The sequence below is a fragment of the Tupaia chinensis genome, unplaced genomic scaffold (genome assembly GCF_000334495.1).
Source record: "Tupaia chinensis unplaced genomic scaffold, TupChi_1.0 Scaffold145659_1, whole genome shotgun sequence".
Lineage (NCBI taxonomy): Eukaryota > Metazoa > Chordata > Mammalia > Scandentia > Tupaiidae > Tupaia > Tupaia belangeri.
This window is the reverse complement of record NW_006205516.1, coordinates 1,545,293-1,564,877: the sequence shown is the minus strand read 5'-3', so window position 1 is coordinate 1,564,877 and position 19,585 is coordinate 1,545,293. Positions and strand designations below refer to the sequence as shown.

The 19,585-nt window shown below is 40.6% G+C and overlaps 1 protein-coding gene across 1 annotated transcript in view; it reads left to right on the top strand.

Annotated features, from left to right (window-relative positions):
* Positions 1–19,585, top strand: part of DOCK11 (dedicator of cytokinesis 11) — a gene marked incomplete at its 5' end in the record, with an annotated part of 164,765 nt that overhangs the window by 50,745 nt on the left and 94,435 nt on the right. Inside the window, 7 exon segments of the mRNA XM_014584108.2 lie at positions 3,209–3,393; positions 3,490–3,555; positions 5,800–5,892; positions 8,607–8,730; positions 14,241–14,362; positions 15,127–15,213; positions 16,659–16,748. Coding sequence (XP_014439594.1) covers positions 3,209–3,393; positions 3,490–3,555; positions 5,800–5,892; positions 8,607–8,730; positions 14,241–14,362; positions 15,127–15,213; positions 16,659–16,748 — 767 coding nt within the window.

Genomic DNA, 19,585 nt, shown 5'->3' with positions numbered 1-19,585 from the left:
CACACCAGCTTGGAAAAAAAAACATGCGCGGCGTGTGTGTGTGTGTGTGTGTGTGTGTGTGTGTGTGTGCGTGCGTGTGCCTGCTCAAAACCCCAAAAGGAGAATGAAGTGATTGTGGCTTGACCATCTCCCTTGGGGGATGATTTGTCACTTTCCCTCCTCTCTGGTGAGTGCTTGTGCTCTATAGATAAAACTAAAAAGAAAAAGAAAGAAAAGAAAAGAATGAATCTCAGGCTTTTATGTTTTTCTTGAGGTTTACATGGTGTATTAGTTCCCTGGGGCTACCATAACAAAGTATTACAAACTGGGTGGCTTAAGACTACAGAAATGTATTATCTCATAGTTCTGGATGCCAGAAGTCCAAAATCAAGGCATGGGGAGGGCCTGCTCTCTCTGAATGCTCTAGGGATGTATCTTTCCTTGCCACTTCCTATCTACTGGTAGTCCTAGCTCTCCTTAATATCCTTTGGCTTGTAGCTGCATTATTCTAATGTCTACCTCTTCCATTACATGGCTTTTTTCTCTGTGTGTCCCCACATGACCTTCTTATAAGGATGTAAGGCATTGGATTTAGGGCCTAATGTAGTATAGTCTCATCTATTTCTGAATAAGGCCACATTCTGAAATTCTAGGTAGACATGAATTTTCAGGAGGCTATCCACACAGAATGCCAAGTGCATAGTTACAGATTATGAAATGAAGTAAACTGATTTTATCAAATGCTCTTTCATATATAACACCTGATGTTGTGAATTTCCCCATCAGTTTCTGCTGCCTCTTGCCTTGGATATGTTTCTACTTCTGTCATCAACTAAAAGATCAAAGAAGAGGAAAATTTCTTTTCTTGTCTAAAGATAAGAATCTAAGATCACAGGAGAAAAATGGATAGAAGACACAAAAGACCATTTGCAAGAGAGAAAATGAAGTGTCTAGTAGATATTTGAAAATAGTTTAATCTCAGTAACAAATGCCACTGACATGAAATAAAACAAGATACTTCACTCATCTGTCAAGTTTACAAAACTATTTCATGTGAGACTGGTACAGCCTAGGTTTTGACAAGGCACCATCACTTACCATAAGAAAGAGTATAATTTGGTAATAAATATTCATAAATATCTATAACTAAGGCGTTCCAATTCTGAGATTTTATCTGCCCATTTATTCACTGAATAAGTATTTATTGAGCAAACACTTGTTGAGTATTTACCAGGTGCTTTAAACTTAATGGAGTTTAAAGTCTAGGAGTGACAGATAAAAAGCAAACAAATAAATGAATAATTTTATCTTATATTAGGGTTGGGCTGCTTTAAGAACAGTGGCCAGGGTGGCATGGTAAGACATCTGGATCCCACATGGCACAACTGTGTGGTTTGAGTCTCAGATCTTCCAGCTCAAGAAACACACCAGGCGCTGTGTGTGCATGCCCAAAATCCCAAGAGGAGAGTGGAGGAGAAGGAACTGTGGCATGGTCGTACCCCTTCAGGGATACTTTCTCATTTTCCTTCTTTTTCCCCCTCTCTCTGGTGAGCACATGTACCCTATAGCAAGTTAAAACAACAACAATAATAATAAATGGCCAGCGAAAGCCTCTCTTAACCTAAGGAACTGAAGGAGGAGTAAGAACCGGCAAGGACTGGTTGGGTCTGTATTCCAGGCAGAGGACATCACGATGATGTAAAGACCTTGATGTTTGGTTTGCATGAACAGAAAGGAAGAAAGTGTGGCCCTAGTGTAGCTTATGATGGGAACAATGGAGACAGGAGGTGAGATGGGAAGGATCAGGGCATGCAGAGAATTATACAGATGATGGTAACACCTTAAACGATTGGATTTTATTCTAAGTGCAATAAGAAATTGTTATAGGATTGTAAGAAGGGACCTGGCATCCAATTTACATTTTAAGATATAGCAGTACAATGGATTAATTTTTTTCTTAAAGAATAATTTGAAATGTAGACAGGTGTTTATACATTAAGATGTTCTTTGCAGTGCTATGTACATTGGGGGAAAATTAGAAACGGCCACAATCTAATACTGTCAATGTAGTTAAGGCAATTATGGAATACTGATACCATGAAACTTCTGCCGCCATTAAGATGATTGTTTACAAAGAGTTTATGGAATAACACATAAAATAAAATGTCAAAAAAAATCAGAATAAAGCTCTGTACATCCAGTAGATCTTTGTATTACTATAGAAAACATACATAGAAAGACTAGAAGAACATAGGCTGGAGCTGGCAGGTGGCAGTTAAGAGATGTGGACTCCCACATTGCTGACAGTAGTTTGAATCCTGGACCTGGCAGCTTGCTTTCTTACTCTGGTCAAATTAAAATAAATAAAGTTAAACAAAATAATTCTTCTTAAAAAAGAAAGAAAGAAAATATGCCAAAATGTTCACAATAGTTATCTCTGGGTAGTGGAATGATTGTAGTCCTTTACTCTGTACCTCCAGGTATTCTAAGTATGCATTGCTGTAATAATCAGAGAAAAACAAACCCAGCAAAAACACTGTGTCCTCAGGTCTGGCTCACCCTGGGTTTTCCCTCTTGGAAAATACCACTTTCCTGTGAGGACTAGCAGTCTTCGAGCCCCTTGGGTACATGAATAACCTTTACTACAGTGACCACTGCAATAACATGCTGCTGAACTTTTCTGAGGCTTTGTATTCTTCACATTTGGGGGTATTGAATTTATTATTGGTAACACATCGTAAGATTGTAGTTTTAAAAGGCTCCAGTTATTTCTTAGGTGAAAATTTGCACCTGCACCAAGTTAACTTTTTCAAAGTGACTCTCCATGAGCTAATTGGAAGTATAAATTTACTGTTATTTCCCTGATACCAATAAAAATTTGCAGTGAAAGCTAAATTGCAGCCACAGGAGGGAAAAATGTAATGGATTTCTTTGCAGATTTAAAATTTGTCAAAATTATGATGTGTTATATTTGGCAAATCACTCGACATTGAGAATGAAATAGCAATCCACGCCTGGTATGAAGGGTTCCACTAAAATCAGCATCAGGCTCTTCCATCTTGTTCTGGGTTCCTAAAATGGTTGTATGTCTTTCTGTCAATTACTGAGCATTCTGTTTTTAAAAATCACTCTTTGAGAACACAAGTCATGAGTATTTTTATACATGCAGGAATGTGTTCATGATTGTTAAACTGTATGATCTTTTTGTCTGCTTTTTTCCCTACTATAGATTGTATTACCTCTTCATATGTGCCTCTGAAGCCTTTTGAAAAGAACTGTCAAAATATTACTGTGGAGGTTGAAGAGTTTGTTCCAGAGATGACAAAATACTGTTATCCATTTACTATTTACAAAAACCATCTGTATGTATATCCCTTGCAATTAAAATATGATAGCCAGAAAACATTTGCCAAGGTAAACAGTGTAAACTATACATTTCTGCAGCATAAAATATTATTATTTATCATTTTCTAATCATGTGACTCATTTTGAATAATTAATCATTTTTAGGCGAGGAACATTGCAGTCTGTATGGAATTCCGCGATTCAGATGAAAGTGATGGTAGCACGCTAAAGGTTTGTGTCCGATATTGATAAGCATATGTTTTTACTAGAGATGGGGATTTTGCTACTTGGTAGTCTTATGTTCTATATTTCATTTCTTCTTCTTCTTTTTTTTTTTTTTTTTTTAGAGGCTTTTGATTCTAAGATCGCCAGACAGAGAGAGACATAGAGACAGAAAGCGAGAAATCACCCCCCAGGGGGATGGTCACGCCACAATCCCTTCTCCTCCATTCTCCTCTTGGGGTCTTGGGCACGCACGCACACGTGCCCGGCGTGAGTTCTAAGCCACCGGGTCCAGGACGTGAACTGTGGTCAACTACGTGGGAGTCCAGTGACATAGCCATTACACTAACTGCTGGTTCCCTATATTTCATTTCTTTAAACACCAAAAAGAAAGTGTGCTCAAGTGACTAATGCAGTGGTTTCTTTTCTCACACATTAACTGTAAGGGTTGGTTTCGTTATTAGTAAGTAACAAAATGAGGTGGGAACATATATATCTCCAAAAATGGGTAAGCTTTATATGCCAGATTTTGGCTTTTAATCCACTTCGATTTTGCATTGCTCTGATCGCCAGTCACAAGGTCATTTTCTTATGACCTGATAATTTATAATGGTACCGTCAGGGGACTATAAACTCCTCTCTCCTTGAAACCTGAACAGGCTTTGAGCTGACAGAGGCACAGCAGGGCTGCTTTGATCTGAGATGACTTCTACTCTATTACTGGCCAAATGGTGTCTCCAAACTTGGATATGTGATCTATAAAAAGCAGAATCTCAGTATTATCAAATGTGGCAATCTGATACCTGTCACGTCACAGTGCCTTTACGTTTTCACTCTTTATAGCTGGTTTTTACTTTCAGCTCTTTAGCCCATTAATCAGAGACCTACAAAAGCAGTCAGGGAACATCTAGCCATCTCAAAGTGTCTGGCTCTCCACTTCTGTAGCTTGTACCTTGGTCAGGCAGATGGATGGCCAGTCTTACTTTCAGACCACCTACAGAAAGAGGCTGGAATGCCCCCAACTAAGTCATTGAATGTTTAAAAGCCCCTACCTTTGAGAAGAGTTTTGTTTTCACAGGGAAACTTAAATTAAGGATTAGCTGGCTCCAATTGGATGTATTTTCTCTGGTTTTCCCTTCAGTAGAGATGAGAACAACCATTCCTTTTCCTCCATGCAATATCCTTTTGTATACTTAAGTATTCTTAGGTTACCTCTCAACAGTTCTTGCAAATTGCCTTCATAACCATATTTAAGGCGGGTTGGAAGTGCACTCATATGGAGTCTCAATTTCATTTCTGACTTGGCCTAGAGGCTCACTCTGAAGTAACAGAATGAGGCAATTAGTTCGTTGGCATGCTGACGCCATATTCATCCTTGAGCTTATTAGGCCTATGTAAGTGAAAAACTCACACTAGAAATGAAATCGGATCTTTTCTTGGAACCATAGAAAGCCTTCCATTTATTTTATTGGTATAACAGAAAGCCAGCGATTTTTTGAAATGCGGCTCATAAAGTGCCACATGTAAAAATGTGAGAGAACAGTGAGCTTGTCTGTAGCATAATAGACATTCAGTTTTTAATTCCTTCAGGCGAGGAATGTGTCTGCTGGCTTTCTAATTTTTTTAAAAATTCTTCACTGTGCCCACCACATAATGAGCATTCAGCCAGTGTTGTTGACTGGCTGGGGCAAAGCCTCCCTTATTCAAATCAAAACAAAACAAAACTAGTAGAGCAAAAATTGAGAGTATAATACACATCATAATGTGATGTTCTTCATTGAAGGCAATGAATATGGTAATATCCTAGATTTGATTATCCTACCTTGCATGCACGCTTTGAAAATCCGTATTGTACCCCAGAAAGATATACAACAATTAAATGCAAACATTGCATTAGAGCTTTTTAAAGTTCATTTAAAAAGAAAGAGAGAAATACAAAGTTTTCCAGGTCTGGTTTGAGAGCATTTCCCTTCCAAATGAGAAATTTTCAGCTTTTTATTTGAAACTGTATTTAAAATTGTATTTCTTGAATGGCCGGAATTCAGGAGCATCCATGCAGTCAAGTTAGGTGCTGTCCGAGGTGGTGTCTGGAGTGACTGGGTAAATGATTTGGAATTTACAGGCTCATGGTGAGAGCCAGGTGGGCTTAGCCACGGCCCTGTGCTCACAGATGCCACTAACTGTATGTGGTTCCCTAGCATCATATTTAAAGACCTGCATTTAGAGTGGTGACTCTGTTTCCTTCTTTTGCAGTGTATTTATGGAAAACCTGCAGGGTCTGTTTTTACCACAAATGCTTATGCCGTTGTCTCGCATCACAATCAAAATCCTGAGTTCTACGATGAGGTAAAAATATATCATTCTGACATCCACAAAGCATTCATGAAACACCGTGGTTGCTATTCACTTTCTCTTTTGAATCATTTGATCATTTTATCTGTACTTACAAGCCCTACATGTTTTGTTTCATGAAGATAGAAAATGTCACATCAACACAGAGGGCTATTGCCTGCTTGGTGCCCTTTGATGACAGTGGAAGATTTACCCACACATTTTAAGGGGCTCTTTGAGATAACAAAGTAAAAAACAAACATCAGAATGGAGCGAGGATTCCAGCCCTCCTAACTTTGACAGCACTGGCTCTGTGACATTGAATAAATCACTTCCCCTTTCTGAGTCCATTTCCTTAGCTTTGAAGTAAAAAATTCAGAAGAGATTTTCTGAGGGCCCTTCTAGCTCTTTCTCTTTGTGGTTTGACATGGTAGGGTGCAGTCCCTCTGTAAACAAGATATTTCAAGAGACACAGCTATATGACTGGGCCACCAGAATCCTGCTGGCTGTCCTACCCACCACAGTGCAAAAGCAGACAAAGGGGAGTGGTGTGGAGTCCAGTCCCTATGCTTCCTCCTGATTCCATGTCACTGACTCTATCTCTACCTCTCTTTCCTTCTCTCTATCTCTTTACACATCCCAGAGTGTCTCTGTCACAGTCTCTTTTAGTCTATGTATATCTGGCTTATCAAATCTGTAGACTGCTTTTTGATTCTCTGTGTCTTCATGGAACCTTGATGGCCATCCCAGGCTATAGCCTCTGCTGTTTCTGCTTCAGTTCTTGTGTTTCCATTCTTTTCCTTGGTCTGAATCACCACCACCACTCACCACCCACCCAACCCCCGACTCACCCCAGTGTCGTGATTTATCCACATCTCTCTGCTGTTGTATGTAGACCTTATACCCTAGCCTTAGACCTCACTCATTCTTTTCTCGGTCCAGTGCCCCTAATTTCGTTGGGAGTGGGGGAGGGCAGAGATGATGCTTCCTTGCATTTTTACCACCCAGGGAGGGAGAATGTCCATATTTATGTGCAGCAGAGCATTAGATACCCAGATGGTCTGGATGCTGTGAATAGCCGTGCTCCGTAGTGAACATGCCTACGACAGATAGTAGTTATAATACACAAACCATGCCTTGTGTGAACAGTAGTTGGGCCAGAGATCCATATGTGTAAGTCTATAACCAGCTGCAATCATTACAGAAAACTCGATCATGTAGTAAGAATTCACATTATTTTTAGTATTCCTGAAATGAACAAACTTTTCAGTCATTCACTATATATTTTTTGGAGAGAGAAAAAGAGAGAGAGAGAGAGAGGAATTTGCATGTGTGCCTGTGTGGGTATGTGCCTATATATTAAATCTGTAAACTGTAATTTCTGATATACTTCTGGGAGACATTATAAACATTCAGGTGGGTTCTGATTAGAAGATTGTTTATGATACTTTTCTACAAGAATTAATTTTTAACTAATTTTAGTTTTATCTCTGTTCAAGAGTAAAGTTGCGTTCTTCTAGAGAAGTTTATTTAAACTGCAATTTGTGGACACCAGAACAACGTAGTGCCTTTCTGCACATTTATTTGGAAAGGTTTAAATTTTTTTATGCAAAAGAGAGCAGCAACTCTATTAGAAAAAGTAGCCTTTCAAACTCAGTGCACTTCTTTTTTTTTTTTGACAGAGATTTTTGCTATAGGGCACATCCTCTCTAAAAAGAGACAGAGAGAGATAGAAAGTGAGAAATCATGCCCCAGGGGGGATGGCCATACCACAGTCCTTTCTCCTCTATTCTCCTTTTGGGGTTTTGGGCATGCATCTGGCGTGAGTTTTAAGCCACTGGGCCTAGGACTCAAATCATGGTTGACTACATGAAGAGTCCAGCTACGTAACCATTACGCCATCTGCTGGTCCCACTCAGTGCACATTTTAAATAGATGGCATTCATTGATGCAGATTAAGTTACATAGTACTGGGCTGTGTGAATATGGTTTTGATTTAGTGTTTTAGAAAATCCTGCTGCTAAGTTGAATCCAGCAGAATCCATCGAACTCTCCAAGTGAAGTAAATAAATCAGCCCTCATAACCCAGAAGAATATCATTGTCAAACTGAATGAAGAAACATTTGGAACATATTTAAATGATATCTACTATGGGGTCAGTGGGTGGCATAGTGGATAAGTTACTGGACTCCTACATGATCAACCGTGGTTTGTGTCTCAGACCCAGCGGCTTGAAAATCACATCGGGCATGCGTGCATGCATGCCCAGGGTCCCGAAGGGACAAGGTAAGAGTAGTGTAGTCACCCTGGAGGGGAGGGATTTCTCACTTTCCCTCTTTCTCTTCCCCTTCTCGGGTGTGTGCATGTGCCCTATGGCAAAAACCTAAAAAAAGAGAGAGAGATATATTATGCGGCCACTTGGCTGGTCATTTAGGATGTGTCTTTTTTTTAAATTCATTTATTTAATTCCATTTGTTATCATTATTTTTTAATTTGACCGGAGAGAGAGAGAGAAAGGGAAAGTGAGAAAGCAAGCCTCCAGGTCTGGGACTCTAACCACGGTAGACCATGTACGAGTACCAGAGCTTTAACCACCACGTCACCTGCCAGCCCCAGGGTGTATGTCTTTTAAACAGTGTGGTGAAACTGAATTAAATGTCTAATGCTCCAGCTTGACAAGTAAAACAAAATAAGACAAAATGCCATGTGTAATTTTGTTGCTGTTTCAGATTAAAATTGAGCTTCCCATTCACCTACATCAGAAACACCATTTACTTTTCACATTTTATCATGTAAGTTGTGAAATTAACACGAAAGGAACAACCAAAAAGCAGGACACAGTTGAAACGCCAGGTATGTGTAATCTTTAAATCTATCTATGGTTATTTGCAATTGAATTGTAACCTCTTTTCATCAAGCTTCAGACCACTTCTCCTTTTGAGTTAAAAAGTCCATTGATGAAAGGTCAATTATATGTTCATTTTATTATCATTTCTACCAGGTATCATTGTGCAAATGCTTGCAAGAATGCTTAGACTATTATAAGCAACATAAAGGTACTATTACTATTCTCAGAGAAGAAAAAGCACATATTGCTGTATAGTATTTTTTTAAAATACATAATTGTCTAGCAACTAGAATTTTCTAGTTCTGCTCACTGAGGAAGAGGGAAGTGAACCCTGAGCCAGGGACATCTGCGAGCTCAAGGGAGGTTGAGGGCTGCCTGGTCTAGGAGAAGTGAACAGATCTAATGACTTGAATAAGCTTTAGTGAAGCCCTAGTCATGGTTGCATTCAGTAAGGATTTAGATAAACCTTTGGGAAGCTCCTTAGGAGAACATATTAGGTTATTGGGGAAGTCATGACGTGTTTTTGTTTTTTGTTTTTTTGTTGGTTTTTTTGTTGTTTTTTTGTTTTGTTTTTGAGAGGTTTTTGCTACAGGGTGCGTGTGCTCTCCAGAAAGACAGAGAGAGACAAAGAGACAGAAAGCGAGAAATCACCCCCCAGCGGGTATGGCCACACCGCAATCCCGTCTCCTCCATTCTCCTCTCAGGATCCTGGGCACGCACGCACATGCGCCTGGCGTGAGTTTAAGCCACTGGGTCCAGGACTCGAACCACAGTCGACTATATGGGAGTCCAGCGACATAGCCATTATGCTAATTGCTGGTCCCCATGATGTGTTTTTCATGCGTCATGACTTTTTCGATAACCCAATAGAAGACCTGTGTGAACATAGCCTGTGTCACTACCTCTTTATGAACATCAGCACGCCCTGGGATTCAGATTCAGGCTAACCTGTGCTAGTCTTTCATTCAGCAAAGATTTGTGCATGTTTATTATGTACAAGTTGCTACAGTAGGTACTACGGAGAATCCAGTAGAGAATCAAGCACAGCTCTCGTCCGCAGTGAGTGGATGGGGAAACGAGTCCTGTATAGACAATTATAATACAAGATAGAACATAGTGTTTACCAGGAAAGCAGTGTCATGTGAACTTAAAAGAAGAGCAAGTTATTCAGCTGATGAAAGAATGAGTGGCTAGGAATCAGGAACTACTTCCAGGCAGAGATGGCTTTTGGGAGAGTCTGTAAAGAGTAGGGTGGAGTTTGAAAACACAGCAATGGCAGGAAGGTAGTGGGGGGGGGGGCAATGCTAGAATGAAAGAGCAGCCTGTACAGAGGCAGAGGGCCAAGGGGTCTGGACAGGGAATCACAAATAGTTCACTGAGACTGGAGTGCAGGGTGCTGGGAAGGTGCTCAAAGGATGTCAGGTAGGAAAGGAGGCACCTGACCATAGGAAGCCATTAATGCCAGGCAGTGGGTTTGATTTAATTTTGTCTCCAATTTGGAACTATGGAAAGGTTGTAAACACTAGTGAGAGCTGTTTTGTAGGATAGCCAGTCTGACAGTAATATAATGGACAAAGTGAGTTGGAGCAGAAAGGAAGGAAGAAATACTAGTTAGGGGCTACTTAGAGATCTAGGGAAGGAAGGGGGCCATGCTATGGCAGTGGCAAGAAGGAGGAAAGGGGAATCGCAGGACGGGAGTATCTTGGACCTGGCAGATAATTGAGTACTAGAGAGATGATTCGAAGTTAGCACTGCTTGGGGCCAGCCTGTGGCCTGGTGGTTAAGGCTGCTGGATCCCACACGGGCAACAATGTGCTTCAAGTCCCAGACCTAGAAGCTTGAGAAATACACTGCGTGCATGTGTGTGTGTGCTCAAAATCCACAAAGGAGGGACAGATGGAGGAGAAGGGATTACAACATGACCATTTGCCATGGGGCGTTCTCTCTCTCTCTCTCCTTCTCTCTCCAGTGAGTACATGCACATTCTGGCAAAATAAAAGAGAAAAAGAAGAAAACATAGGAGAATATCTTTGTGTCCTATGGTTGAGATTTTTTTCTTTAAATTTTGCTATAGGGCACTTGCATTCATTGGAGAGTCAGAAAGAGAGAGAGAGAAGGAAAATGAGAAATCATCCCTGGGGGCTGGCCACCCTACAGTCCCTAATCTATTCTCCTTTCAGGATTTTGGGCATGCATACATGCACATGCCCTGCGTGTTTTTCCAGCCACTGGATCTGGGTCTCAAGTCACACAGCTGGCAATGTGGGATTCAGCCACTTGAACCATCATACCTTCTGACTGTTTTAAAGTAAGATCTCAAAATGATAAGAAAAAAAAAAAAAAGAAAGAAAAAGAAAAAACCCAGGAAGTTAGCACTGCAGTTTCAAGACTAGATGATTGGAAAGAAAGTATTCCTAGTAGCAGAATTTTGGTTGGGAATGGCAGGTTTTAGGCTGATTTGAGTTCGAGGTGCTAGTGAAACATCTGAGTGGTGCCCCATAGGCTGCAGCGATGACTATTGGGGAGTTCCCTTTGTAAAGGCAAGGACCTGTTCTGTATTCCCATAGCAATCTCAGTTTAAGGTGAGGACCTTGAGGATTAGGCAGAAAACTAGCAGAACAATGAGAACCCATGGCAGTGTGCCTCCTGGAAGAGCAATTACAGTGCTCTTACCCACATCCTAGGCTGACGTAGGCAAGATGCTCAGTGGAGCGCAAGACAGTTATTCCATGTATCACTCATCATTTTGAGTTGTCCATCCTTTACGTGGGTTCCTCCCTTTGGGCCAGATATTGTGTTTGACTTTGCACCTTTGCAGCTTCCAAATGTTCTATGTGAGTTTTGACTGAGGACATAGTTGGCCATGCTCCGATTAGTTTATAATGCAGAAATGTTGCCTAAGCAATTTCATAGGAACAGAAAGTATTGGGTTGTTGGAAAAGTTATGACTCATTTTTGCATAGAAAAAATTTTGCATAGTTTAGTGGTCCGGGGGAGAGGAAAATGGGGAATAACTTCTAAGGGCTATAGAGTTTCTTTTGGGGGTGATGAAAAAGTTCTGGAATTAGGTGGTGGTGATGGAAATACAACTTTGTAAATATACTAAAAATATTAAATTGTTCACTTTATTTTTTAAGAGCTGTATTATTTACCTTTATTCATTCATTCATTTATTCATTCATCTATTTATTTATTTTAATTTGACCAGAGAGGGACAGCGTGAGAGAGAGAGAGAGAGAGGGAAAGTGAGAAAGCAAGCCGTCAGGTCTGGGACTCGAAACATGTTCGGCCATGTGGGAGTTCAGCACCTTAACTACCATGCCACCTGCTGGTCCTAAATTGTTCACGTTAAATAGAGGAATTGTATGGTATCAGAATGATACTTTAGAAAAAGAGTAGTATGAGGAAAAAAATGTTGCCTAAGAAGAAATATACTTTCCTCTTATTTTCCTATTTTCAGGGCTGGAAATCTCTCATTGTCAAATTTTTTTTTTTTTAAATTTTAACTACTATTACAGAGTCATTTCTAACCATTCTCCTGCTCATGTTACTTTCCTCTGCTTTTTATAAAAGGAAAGATCTGGATAAACCATTTCCGAAGTTGTACAAGATCTCCTTCAGGCATGTTTCAGGGTCTGAGAAAGCCATTTAGTCTACTTAGAGAAAGCGATATTTTAATCTTTTAAGAATTAAAACATTTGCCACATTAAACATGTAAATGAGAACATTCTAAGCAGATTTGTGTTGACTTCTGTGTTCACAATATAAACACACACACGTACACAGGCGTGCACATGCTCACGCAAAGAATTTTTAAAAACCAGAAAGCAGTGGCTTTAAAAAGTGTTCTTCAGCCAACATCCTCCCTCATTTGCCAAAACTCAGTCCAGAGCAAGCTTTTGTACAGCTGAGTTATAAACACTTGAAACCTAGAGTAATCTATTTGAGCAACACAGATGGCTCAGGCTTTTTTAGCTAGAACATGATGAGTTTTCTAATAGAAAGCCAAAGGGGCTCTTAGGGGGTAGAACCGTTAAAAATGCAGATATTGGGAAAAATCTCTCAGTGATTACAAGTCCTAAACACTATGTATGGCCTGGCTGCATTCTCGCACTACATCTCTTTCTTCTATAATCAGGAAACCTTGGCCCAACTAAATGATTTATGTCTACTGCCTTGTAGAAATATGAAATGTAACCTTGACTTGTGACCACCTTAATTTTCCATAGTACTCTACTGTTGAGTTGCCATAAGAAATTTTGGAACATGTGATTGCTGTCTGATAGAGTTTTAGCAATGAGTGTCTGCACTCTTAGTGGAAGGATGGTTAAGTGGGATCTGAGCCTTTTAAAAATAAGTCTAACTTGAGGGAACCAGCAGTTAGCGTAATGGCTATGTTGCTGGACTCCCACGTAGTCAACTGCGGTTCGTGTCCCGGACCCGGTGGCTTAAAACTCACGCCGGGCGCCAAAAAAAAAAAAAATAAGTCTAACTTGGGGACCAGCAGTTGGCATAATGGCTATGTCGCTGGACTCCCACCTAGTCGACCGCAATTCGAGTCTCGAACCCGGTGGCTTAAAACTCATGCAGGGCGCATGTGCATGCATGCATGCCCAAGATCCTGAGAGGAGAATGGAGAAGGGATTGCGGCGTGGCCATTCCCCCGGGGGATGATTCCTCGCTTTCTGTCTCTCTCTTTCTGGTGAGCACACACACCCTATAGCAAAAACCTCTCAAAAAAAAAAATCTAAAACATATCTCCCAAAGTATTAAGATACTACTACTGATGGACTTTTTTTTAGAGATTTTTTAAAAGAATTATTTATTCAGTTTATTTACTTATTATTATTCTTCAATTTGACCAGAGAGAAACAGAGAGAAAGAAGGAGAGTAAGAAAGCAAGCCACCAGATTGAGGATTCGAACTATGGTCAGCATTATGGGAGTCCAGCACCTTAACCACCACATCACATGCTGCCCCCCCCCCTTTTAGAAATTTTTGCTAAAGGGTGCATGTGCTCACCAGAGAGAGAGAGACAGAAAGTGAAAAACCACTCCCAGGAGAGGATGGCTATGCTGCAATCCCTTCTCCTCCATTCTCCTCTCAGGATTTTGGGCACAGGTACCTTGCATGAGTTTCAGGCCATCAGGACTCCAGCACGTTAACCACTACACCACCTGCTGGCCCCTACTGATGCACTTTTGAAGTTTTAAAGTGTTCACATGTTACTCACTGTGGTCTCTTAATAAATCCTTTAGTGGGAAAACTATGTGTTGTTGTTCCCATTTTTTATGGTCAAGGAAATAGAATAAATAATTTGTCTGCAGCCGGGCCACAGATTAGGAAGTGATCCAAACCTATTGTTCCTTCCCCAGTACTCAGTTGCCCCAACACCTGGACTCCCACGTACAGATCCTCAGAAACACCACCCTGCCCTGCTCCCCGGAAGTCAGGCATTTGTGTAGTTCTTTGCATCTGCTATTTGATTTCTCACGGTTGATTATTGTCTCGGCAGTTGGGTTTGCCTGGGTGCCTTTGCTGAAGGATGGTAGAATCATCACTTTTGAGCAGCAGCTGCCAGTTTCAGCCAATCTTCCCCCAGGCTACCTGAATCTGAATGATGTGGACTCAAGAAGGGTAGGAAAATATCAACATTTGTTGAAGTATTCATGATTAAATTGCTTAAAAACTAGAATTCTTTGGGTCTTGTTGATTGTTTGGGACAGGGTTACTCACAGTTTGCTCTGAGGGCTGGTGATGGTCTACAATGAAGGTAAGTATGGAAAACTGTTTGGGTAGACCTCATGACAGTTTGACAAGGTAATTTTTTATATCTGTTGATTCTAATAGTTATTTTGAAAATAGGCTCAATTTTGTACATTATTTTAAAAACATTATTTATTATTTAAGTCATTTATTTATTTTTTAAAAGTTTTGGCTATAGGGAGTGTGTGCTCACAAGAAAGAGACAGTGAGAGGGAAAGTGAGAAATCATTCTCCAGGGGGGATGGCCACACTTCAATCTCTTCCCCTCCATTCTCCTCCTGGGATTTGGGGCACGTGTGCACAAGTGCCCAGCATGAGTTTCAAGCCACTGGGTCTGAGACCCAAACTGTAGTCAGCTGTGTGGGAGTCTAGCATCTTAACCACTGTACCGTACCACTTGCTGGCCCCTAAGTCGTTTATTTTTGTTGGAATTTGTAAAAGTGTCTGTCTACAAAGGACTGAATATTTTAAATGATTTAAGATACATTTATTCCAAAGGCAGGTTATTTTCTCCAATAATCCCTCTGCCTGAAATGAATATATTTATTTCTTGAAAAAATGTTGAAATGCATAAAGGTGTTGCATGCTGTTCATCCATTACTGTGTTACAGAAATTCAATTTTCTGTTCCCACAGCAATCTAATGTGGATATTAAGTGGGTAGATGGTGCAAAGCCTTTGTTGAAGATTAGAAGCCACTTAGAATCTACTATTTACACTCAAGTAAGTTACGTTATCTGAATTTTGTCAATTTTAATACTCAAGGATATTGCTTGATTAAAATACACTGTATTCAATTCTTAGAACTTTAGAGACATGTGGACTGAAAGATTTTCTCAATAATATCATTGTAGTTCACATTTTATAATTCTCCTCAAATGACAAAAATCCTTTTATTCCCATTAATTGATTTGAGCCTCACGAAACTTGAAAGTAATATGGATATTATGATCCCCGTAAAGAAACTGAGGCCTAATTAGCCAGGTTAGTCAGTGTATCCTAGGTCGCACAGAAATAATTAGAGGAACCAGGTCAAAATACAAGGGGTCTTCTGGAAGTTTCTAGAATAAGGAATTAAAGTACAAGTTTATTTTGGTGCAAAAAATTTTTCCAGCTTTGGATGCACAGTTTTGGCCTATGTACATTTCCATGAATTTTTTTTTTTTTTACCATTTCTTTTTTTTGGGAGAGATATTTTTCTATTTTTTTGCTATACGGCACGTGCACTCGCCAGACAGACAGAGATAGAGAGACAGACAGCCAGAAATCACCCCCCGGGGGAGGATGGCCACGCCACAATCCCTTCTCCTCCATTCTCCTCTCAGGATCTTGGGCATGCACGCACACACACCCGGCATGAGTTTTAAGTCACCGGGTCCGGGATGCGAACCATGGTCGACTACATGGGAGTCCAGCGACATAGCCATTACGCTAACTGCCGGTCCCTCCATGAAATTTTTGAAGATCCCACATATACACATTATTATTCCAGTTGCTGATGTAGCCATGCTGTCCCCAGAGTTAGTGTATATTGATTCCATATGGGACAGTTGGATTCTCCAATAAAGTGACATGGAGACATTGGACGGTGAATGCCTCAGCCGGTTGCTCTGGTAATTCGCTTTGCTACCTTTTCTTCACCTGTCAGTTCAAACCTCTATCCCTGTTCATTTCATTCAAATGGCGAGGCAGCGCAATTCATAGAACACACTAGTTGATAGAATATTTGGGCTGGTTCCACGTCTTAGCCATTGGGTATTTGATTGAGTCAATAGGCAGTGTATGTGGGATGGGAAAACTCATTTTGTATGCTGTAATGATATACAGTGAATGAATGTAAAAAATAAATGAAAATTAATCAATTATTTTCTTAAAAATGACAAAGCCCTCTACCCCCATCAAATTAATGTTTCACTAATTGGCCATAAATCGTGGCTTAACCTGTGGGCTTAGGTACATGCCAGATGTAGCTGGTTGTATAGCTTTGCACAGTAGTCAAGAGGACTTCTGGACATGGACACATATGTTGGTAGGTATAGCTGCCGAGTTTGGGAATTTGAATACCCAGATAGATAGGTTTGCAAGATGCAGCAGGCAGGAGAGAGAGAGTGCCTGTGTTTGAGAGTAATGAATCAAATTTCATATGGCTGTTTCCATCTGTGTTCCAGGATCTGCATGTGCACAAATTCTTCCATCACTGCCAGCTGATTCAGTCAGGCTCTAAAGAAGTTCCAGGGGAGCTCATTAAATATTTAAAGGTAAATGAACAGTAGCTTTCTGCAAAAGGTTTGTTTTTCATGTCTTTTCTGTTGCCACGTTTTGATGTGCAAAAGAAAAATCAAACGAACACTTTCAAGAACTTGGAGCTGTGTGTCCTCCAGAGAATGCTTTCTATTATGTAGTGTTCCATCACGTGGCTGTTTAGAAGCAGACAGCACAGTTGCTATGTTCGGAAAAAAATGTTCGTCAGAACTCGACATCATATTTTTGAAAAACCTCATGAAAAATGTTTATTACGGTTCCATAAATTGATTTTTCAGGTTTTTTTCCTGCTGACTGTACAATAAAGGTAGAGCATGCTGTGGGGAAAAGGGCCAGGATGAAGGGAATCGCTTTGGTTTGGAATAAAATGTGAAGTGGTTCCTGTATCCAGGAGTGAAGAACTCTTGAAAAGGGCCAACAAAAGAAAGAAACATTTTCTGCATGTTGCATAGGCGAGAGCTTTAAGAAATACCCTATTTTATCAAACGTAGAGAGAACCTAAGACTTTGTTTATCCCCTGTGTGCCAGGCCTGCAGTGCATGTATTACGCTCTTCTTTTGACTGCTCTTTGAGTAGGTTAGCTATGGCAAGTCTAAGGGAATTAGGTTTTAAATGAAGCCCTCACTGGATTTCCCCTTGGGCATATGCTATTCCTTAATGATATTCTCAGGAACCAAATATGTTGGGACCAGCAGTTAGCGTAGTGGCTATGTCACTGGACTCCCTGCATAGTCGACCACGGTTTGAGTCCTGCTCCTGGCAGCCTGAAAAGCATGCTGGGCATGTGTGCGTGTGTGCTCAAGATCCCAGGAGAATGGAGGACAAGGGATTGCAGTGTGGCCATGACCCTGGGGGATGATTTGATTTCTCACTTTCCCATTCACTGTCATCTCAGTCTTTCTCTCCAGTGAACCCATACACCCTATGGTAAAAACCTCTAAAAAAAATAATTGGGAGTGTAAGTGAAGAAAACAAACAATATTCCAATTTTCAAGATTATTTACTTGTGGAGACAGACAATACACACAGAAATGAATAAATATCTACATCATATCAAGTGGTAATAAAGGCTATAAAGACTAAAACAGTTAAGTTGGACAAAGAGTGAAAAGGGGATTCTGTTTTAAAGTGGTCAGAGATGAGCTCTCTGGCAAAGTGACATTTGAGCAGAGACCTAAAAGAAATGAGAGTGCTGGCCACATGGATTTCTCGGGGCCAACAAATACAAAGGCCCTGCAGAGCTTGACTTGGTGTGTTCAAGGAACAAGAATTCTAGTGTGGCTGGTGCACACGAAGTGGTAGGATCTTACCATGGAAGGTAACTGAAGAGTTAGTCCAGCCATGAGAGGAGTTTGGCTTTATCCTGAGTGAGATGTGAAGCTGTGCAGGACTTTGAATGGAGGAATGACATGTTGACTTCAGTTTTTTAAAAAAAAGATTATTCATTTAACTTTTTAAAAGAATTATTTCTTCAACTTTATTAATTCATCTATTTTAATTTGAGAGAGAGAGAAAGGGAAAGCTAGAAAGCAAGCCACTGGGTCAGGGTCTTGAACTATGGTTAGCCATGTGGGAGTCCAGTGTCTTAACCGCCATGCCACTTGGCTGGCCCCATGACTTCAGTTTTTAAAATGTCATCCACCTACCAAATATAAAATGCATTGTCCACTGTTGGAGAGGTGAGAAAAGGAAGATAGTAAGGAAATGGACATTACTGTTCTTAGTTATCATTAAGAAGTATGAGAGGGTCTCCAGAAAGTTCATGGAAAATGCATATTATGAAAAAAGTATTCGTGGATTTTTAAAAAATTGGTACCATAAACTTGTACCTTAATTCCACAAACTTTTTGTGGTCCCCTCATGTAATAGTCATCTCACTTTCAAATCCCTTTCTCAGGTAATAATAGGAGGACTCCAAACTATATGTATATGCATTGTCCGTTAAGGCCATTGACTTTTTCTGTCAGTAGGGAAGCTTTTTAAAAGCTTTAATCAAACGAAATGGCACAGAATGTTATTTCCATACACTGATATTCTTGAAACGGAAAACAAGTACATGAGTTCATATCTGTGTTTTCAGGGGTGTGAACTGCTGATAGTTATATGAGTCCCGTTCACCCTCTAGTGGCCGTGACTGAAATGCCATGTGATTTCAGAAATAGCCAAGCTCCTTTATAGAATGTTAGTGGTGAAAAGGATTCTAGAGATTTCTTTTTTTTTCCTTTTTTTTTTTTTTGAGAGGTTTTTGCTGTAGCGTGCGTGCACTCGCCAGAAAGAGAGAGACAGAGAGACAGAAAGTGAGAAATCACCCCCAGGGCGGATGGCCACACCACAATCCCTTCTCTTCCTTTCTCCTCTCGGGATCTTGGGCACGCACGGACACGAGCCCAGCGTGAGTTTAAGCCACCGGGTCCGGGACTAGAACCATGGTCAACTACATGGGAGTCCAGTGACATAGCCATTACGCTAACTGCTGGTCCCTCTAGAGATTTTTTTTAAGAGAGATATTTTTGCTATAGGGTGCATGTGCTTGGCAGAGAGACAAAGAGACAGAAAGTGAGAAATCACCCCCTGAGAGGATGGCCGCACAGCAATCCCTTCTCCTCCTTTCTCTTCTTGGGATTTTGAGCACACACTCATGCCCAGCGTGAGATTTAAGCTGCTGGGTCTGGGACTTGAACCATGGTTGACTATGTGGGAGTCCAGTGATATAACCATTATGCCATCTGCTGGGCCCATAGAGATTTATTTTTTACAGATGAAGAAACTGAAGACCAAGTAGAGGTGACTTGCCTATGGTCATCCAGCTGGTTAATGGAAGAGTTGAGCCAAC